Genomic DNA, 6,589 nt, shown 5'->3' on the forward strand with positions numbered 1-6,589 from the left:
ATGTCAAAACATTTGACAAGTCCTTCGCGTCAGTTGAAATTAAATCATTGTTCACCCGTGCATCAGTAAATTAACTTGTGTAAATAGGTACAAATATGGACTGCGCATCATATTGTGAAGGGACACAGTAGAGTAGATTAACTAACATCTCTGCATGTGTCCATTTTCTTCTCACACTCAAAATGGAGGCATTCAGATGTGTTGAAATTTGCATTTGGTGTTAGGCAAATCTGCCAGTGCTTGATGCAGGCAGGTGTCTTGGATGGAATAACCATGTGTAGCGTTAGTACCTGTTTGTGAAGGCAGCAGAGCCAGGACAAGGCAGAAGAGAGCCCATAACATCTTCCTCCTCATGGTGACCTGTACACACAAAGCAGAACAAAGACATTGATTTTCAAACACTAATAGCAGCCTCCCTGGTGACATGGTAACTGTGCTGAATAAATAATTGGTTCACTATTGTGAGACCTCATAAGGAGCAAAATTCTTGGCGACTCAGGAATCTATCAAAGATACATTCTCTTCTATATGTTCAAAGCCCTTTGCTACAAATGTCCTTGGTTTTAAAAGTCAACTTTGGGAATCAAATCTTTTTTTACTACAACCTTCCAGTCTGTGCAGTCACACATGCTCAAGAAGTTAGATTTTTTTTATTGAATGCATATAAGCAAATAGGAAACAAGTGTGCTGTTTCAGGAAGGAAATAGCGAGCACAGCTGCATGCTCTAGAAGCAGCAAAGCAAATGCAGTGCTTTGTGAAAGTATTCAGAGCCCTTTACTTTTTCCACATTGTTACGTTACAGCCTTATTCTAAAATATATTAAATACATTTTCCCCCTTATTATACCCAACACCCTATAAGTAAAAAACAATAATACCTTATTTACGTAACTATTCAAACCCTTTGCTATGAGACTTGAAATTGAGCTCAGGTGCATCCTTTCTCCATTGATCATCCTTGAGATGTTTAACAACTTGATGATTGGAGTCCACCTGTGGTAAATTCAAATGATTGGACATTATTTGGAAAGGCACACACCTGTGTAAATAAGGTCTCACAGTTGACAGTGCATGCCACAGCAAAAACAAAGCCATGATGAGGTCGAAGGAATTGTCCGTGGAGCTCTGAGACAGGATTGTGTCGAGGCACAGATCTGGAAGGGTACCAAAAACTTTAACATCGAAAGTCCACAAACAGTGGCCTCCATCATTCTTAAATGGAATACGTTTGGAACCACCAAGACTCTTCCTAGAGCTGGCTGCCCAGCCAAACTGAGCAATCGGGGAAGAAGGGCCTTGGTCAGGGATGTGACCAAGAACTCAATGGTCACTGACAGCACTCTAGAGTTCCTCTGCGGTGATGGGAGAACCTTCTAGAAGGACAACAATCTCTGCAGCACAACACCAATCAGGGCTTTCTGGTAGAGTGGCCAGACAGAAGCCACTCAGTAAAAGGCACATTAGGCAAACTCCGAATGGGCTGTCAAAGGCACCTAAAGGACTCTCAGACCATCAGAAATAAGATTCTCTGGTTCGGATAAAACCCAGATTGAACTCTTTGGCCTGAATGCCAAGCGTTACGTCTGGAGGAAAACTGGCACCATCCCTACGGTGAAGCATCATGCTGTGTCGATGTTTATCAGCGGCAAGGACTGGGGGACTAGTCAGGATCAAAGGAAAGATGAACAAAGCAAAGTACAGAGATCATTGATCACCTGCTCCAGAGAGCTCAGGACCTCAGAGAGGGGCAAAGATACAACTTCCAACGACCCTAAGCGCACAGCCAAGACAAGGCAGAAGTGACTTCGGGACATTATCAATGTCCTTGAGTGGCCTAGCCAGAGCCCATACTTGAACCCTGTGCAGCGACGCTCCCCAACAAGACTCGAGGCTGTAATCGCTGCCAAAAGTGCTTTGACAAAGAACAGAGTAAAGGGTGTGAATACTTATGTAAAATGTGATATCAGTTTAATACATTTGCCAACATGTCTAAATCTGTTTTTGCCATGTCATTATGGGGTATTGTGTGTAGATTGAGAGTGGAAACAATATTAAATTTTAGAATAAGGCTGTAAAGTAAAATGTGGGGAAAAAATAAAGGGATCTGAATGCACAATCGATTGAATCTCAAGATCCCTCCGGTCCGAGTGTCCATTCCTTCACCTGCACTGTTGAACAGGAGGAGAGGTAAAAGCAAATGCCTGGTGGGCATACACCATGTTGCTTTCCCCTATAATAGCCTCTTTCAACACCAGTGCAGATGTAGGAAGAACAGTTTAGAATATTACAATTATCTGCCATTACTCTTCAGCACCTCATAGGGTTCTTTAGACATCAGTTCCAAACTCTAGGTGCCAGCTTGTGCAGTCAAGGTACAGTAGCATGCCCTTTGATCTTGAACGCATCTAATTGGCCTGATCCCACCGACGAACTTCTTTGACACGTGGCATGAATTGTACAATACCTTTAAAGTATTCTACTTAGCAAATCAGAGTAGATTAGTTCTGTGACTGTCAATTGAAGTGCTGATGGAGTCAGGAAGCATGGTGACATATTGAAGTAATGCTTTTTCTAGCTGCGGACTAAGGCACTTCACGGAATGAAGGATATAGCCTAGCAAAGGTCTCAGCAAATAGCCATTAGCTTGTTGATTGCCTATATAGCATGCAGTTATTCAAATACATGAGCGTAGAAACTTCTAGTCCCATCAGAGTACATATGACGTACTACTATGGACGCCCAGAACAGGTGATGCCTTGAGCATTAAAAAAACGAAGCAATCTTTGGTTCTGGAAACGGGTTCAACGAGCTAACTTAGGTTAGGTATAAAAGCCATATAGTTAACTAGAATACTATACACCTTAAATAATAATCTCAACCAGCCTAGTAAATTTATTTAAAATGAGGCTGTTAGGAAATAACCGCTAGTTACTGCTTCAATTAACCTATGAACAACAGTATTTGCAGGTAGATAAAGAATGGAAAAACAATGACTTAGCTAGCTAGGCACATTTATGAGAGGAGTGACAGAGCAGACCCTTACCTTCTCGAGCCGGCAGCAGTTGAGTTTTTTTAAAGCAGGCTGATTTACACAAAGATATCAAAATGAGAGCACGACTTGCAACAAGCAAAAACTACCAATCACGTATTATTTGCGTTGTATGTTTCTTACTGTTGGCTATATGTATTGACTGAAAATCTCTTCATAGCCACACTTAACGGTTTATTGATTTTCCCTCACCGGCTTGTTCTCACCATAGGGCCCAGAACGCGGCGTGATCTCATTGGATCCAATCGAGTCGTTGTTCCGCTAAGAGAGCTCTGACACATAGAGCCTGCCTTCTACGTTCCAAGTACTGCAGAGTGATAGGTCCACGTGCAGTGATGGCTGGCGAGAAGAAATCTTTGTCGATGTGTGATTGGTCCACGTTCAATTGATGGGGGGGGGGGGGGAATTATATAACGACATTGTCTTAAGGTGACCTACTTTATCGGCGACTACTAGTAGTTGTAGTCAAAACACTGTTGTAGTCCATTTAATTGATTCCTGATTGATTGATTGATTGATTGATTGATCTGACTATCCATGACTTATTGGTACATATGTTTAATTTGAATGAGTTCTTATCTTTATTTTATGCAAGTAAAAAAAAACGATTTAATGGGTGTTATGTCAAAACTAACATGACGAACACCAAACAACTTTATTTTCTGACCTTCACACTTACAGCCTGCCGCCTACATTGATATTCATATTATATCGTTTGTTGATTGAATTTTCATTTTATTTGTATAATTTACATTTATCGCTCTCATTCCTCTCTCTCACATGACTTGTGGGTGGGTATCACATGATTTAGTCACTGTGAGGATACAGTGCGAAGAGAATGGCTGCATTCTTACAGTGGAGACGATTTGTATTTTTTGATAAAGAGACAGTGAAGGACGTTGGAGATAATGGGAAAAACGTAGATCTCCCCATCGGCATATCGGCTTGTGACTCGGGCCGGAGCCACATCATTCTTGGAGATATTCTTTCAGTGTTTTCTATGATGTGAACAGCCTAGCTAGCAGCCTAGCTCGCTAACTTGATGCACAGACACCCCTCCCTGCAAGCAGTCTGTCTAAGCAAGTGAGCTAATAATGCTTCCTAGCTAGTTCCAAGTAAGGAAATGATGAATAATGATTTAGCTACTTAAATAGCAACATTTGAGTTTGGCTAGTATGCTAGCTGACGTTAGCAAACAGCCAGGACATGAGCCTTTTTTAGTTAACTAGGTAAGAAGTTAGCCTAGGTGCCAGTCTGAGAAATGAGCTTGAAGGGAGTGAATAAAAAATATTAGACTGGCTTTCAAAGGCACAATCAACTGAATCAATGGCCCTGTTCAAATAGCCCCTTGAAAAGTACTGATGCACCAAGTCTGGAACCAACAGGACCCTGAATCTTCTACTCCCAAGCCATAAGACTGCTAAATAGTAAATTAAATAGTTTACCATAGCTACCTGGACTTTACCATAGCTACCTGGACTGCTTTGACCCTTTTTGCACAAATTATTTTGACTCATCACATATACTAGGGCTGTTCAACTATATTCTTAAGGGGCCAGATTTGAAAAAGGTTATTTACGGGGGGGGGGGGGGGGGCAGACATTATTTAAATATTATATATACTGTATATATATATATAGAACTTTTCTTTGGTGTGTGCTTTGTTATAATTAAAAAAAATATATATATATTTTTTTTACCCCTTTATCCCCAATTTTGCGGGATCCAATTGGTAGTTACAGTCTTGTACCATTACTGCAACTCCCGTACAGACTCGGGAGAGGCGAAGGTCGAGAGCCGTGCGTCCTCCGAAACACAACCCAGCCAAGCCGCACTGCTTCTTGACACAATGCCCACTTAACCCGGAAGCCAGCCACACCAATGTGTCGGAGGAAACACCGTACACCTGGCGACCATGTCAGCGTGCATTGCGCCCGGCCCATCACAGGAGTCGCTAGTGCACGATGGGACAAGGGCTGCTGTTCAAACTCATAAAAGACACCCTCACTTACCCTCGCCTTATGCCCTTGTGGGAATCCCCATCGCCATCTTGGAGGGTGGTCCAAATGATTAGCCAAGCAAGGGAAGTTTGCAACATAAGCCCCTCAGCCCTCGTTTTTAGTTGAGTTTGTGAGTGTACAATTATGTTCACTCTGACTCCTGAAACTCCCCAAAATTACATTTGCGATGATTGTACATCCGCTAAGAAAAGTCTGCAAAAAACGTAAAAACAACATAAATGGAGAAGTCAACATACAAGTGCAAATAAATTAGAAATTGTGCTCCTAATGCACATGACTGCACAAACACGTCTCGTAAAAAGTAAATATGTTTTTGTTTGCTTATCTTTTGGAAATTGTAGATTTGAAAACATTTTCCTTCATCAGAAGTTCCAGCTAAGCAGGCTAACGTTAGTTAGCTAATTCATTTGCTAGTTATCATACAGTAAGCTTATATTAATAATTATATATTTAATATAAGTAGACATGCACTCATAATTGACTGTAGCGCATATAATGTACCCATATGCTACTGGTGACTGAAAACACAATCATCACAGGATGAACGAGTGATGAATTTCCGGCCAAGGGTGGTCCTCCCTTGCCCTGAAAGTGTATACTCGTCAGACTTCATGATACGTCATCAGAAGTGTCCACTTAATTTGAGGGCTGAGGGGATGTCTTTTAAGTATTTGGACCGCAACCAAGAACATCCCTGCCGGCCAAACCCTCCCCTAACCCAGACGATGCTGGGCCAATTGTGCACCGCCCCATGGGTCTCCCGGGCGCGGGTGGTCTCGAACCAGGATCTCTAGTGGCACAGACCACTGTGCCACTCGGCAGGCCGGCCAGACATTTTCTACATGGGATTACTCTTCCTAGGGCCGGTGTAAAAAACAATGTAGAAACAATTCTAAGTTTATTAAGCATTTATTAAAATGAAATGTTAAAATTCATTTTATGTGCTTAAGATTAGCCTAATTCAGTGCATCAAATTGTTTCAATAATGTAACACATTTGTACTTTTAACAGAGTTGACCTGCATCACATTAAGGCATTTCTACTTTCCTGTCTGTTTTACATACATAGCTTGACAATTTAATTTTTATTCACACATAGGAGACCTTTTATGCATGGCATATCTCAGTTGACCAGCATCACATTCAGCTCCATTTTCTATTTCTTTATCATTTCATTATTTTCTCTGTCTTGTTCAGTTTTTTTTTACACATAGAAACCTTTTATGCAAGGTGTATCTCAGTTGACTATCTTTTGTGGAAAAGTCTCTCTCTTACGGGTCCCCATAACAAACTGCACCACCTCTGTGGGGACTTAATCTCGTTGCGATGTTAACTTTCAGTTTATCTAAAAACTCAGGCATCATGGGAGAGATCTGTACTGATGATGACTGAATATAGTTGTGCAGCGTAGGGAAATTGACTGTTTTGTTTGGGCTCAAATCAGAGGAGAAAATAACACTCATTTTGAAAATATGTTTTTAAATCACGTCAATAATCGTTTTATCCCTCCCCTCAGTGTG

At 41.3% G+C, this 6,589-nt stretch overlaps 1 protein-coding gene across 7 annotated transcripts in view; it reads right to left on the bottom strand.

Annotated features, from left to right (window-relative positions):
- LOC109873105 (hypoxia up-regulated protein 1) overlaps positions 1-3,427 on the bottom strand; it is a 20,934-nt gene extending 17,507 nt beyond the window's left edge. For 3 of the 7 annotated variants that reach the window (XM_020464637.2, XM_020464638.2, XM_020464636.2), the window contains exons 1-3: positions 3,256-3,427; positions 3,044-3,082; positions 291-360 (exon numbers count right to left, since the gene is read on the bottom strand). In XM_020464637.2, coding sequence (XP_020320226.2) covers positions 291-360; positions 3,044-3,082; positions 3,256-3,330 — 184 coding nt within the window. In that variant the 5' untranslated portion in view covers positions 3,331-3,427. Of the gene's footprint in view, positions 1-290; positions 361-878; positions 901-3,043; positions 3,083-3,241 lie in introns of those variants that run through there. The other 4 variants (XM_020464641.2, XM_020464639.2, XM_020464642.2 and 1 more) reach the window with 4 other exon arrangements.
- Positions 3,428-6,589: the final 3,162 nt, after the last annotated feature.

This window comes from Oncorhynchus kisutch, linkage group LG28, assembly GCF_002021735.2.
Source record: "Oncorhynchus kisutch isolate 150728-3 linkage group LG28, Okis_V2, whole genome shotgun sequence".
Classification (NCBI taxonomy): Eukaryota; Metazoa; Chordata; class Actinopteri; order Salmoniformes; family Salmonidae; genus Oncorhynchus; species Oncorhynchus kisutch.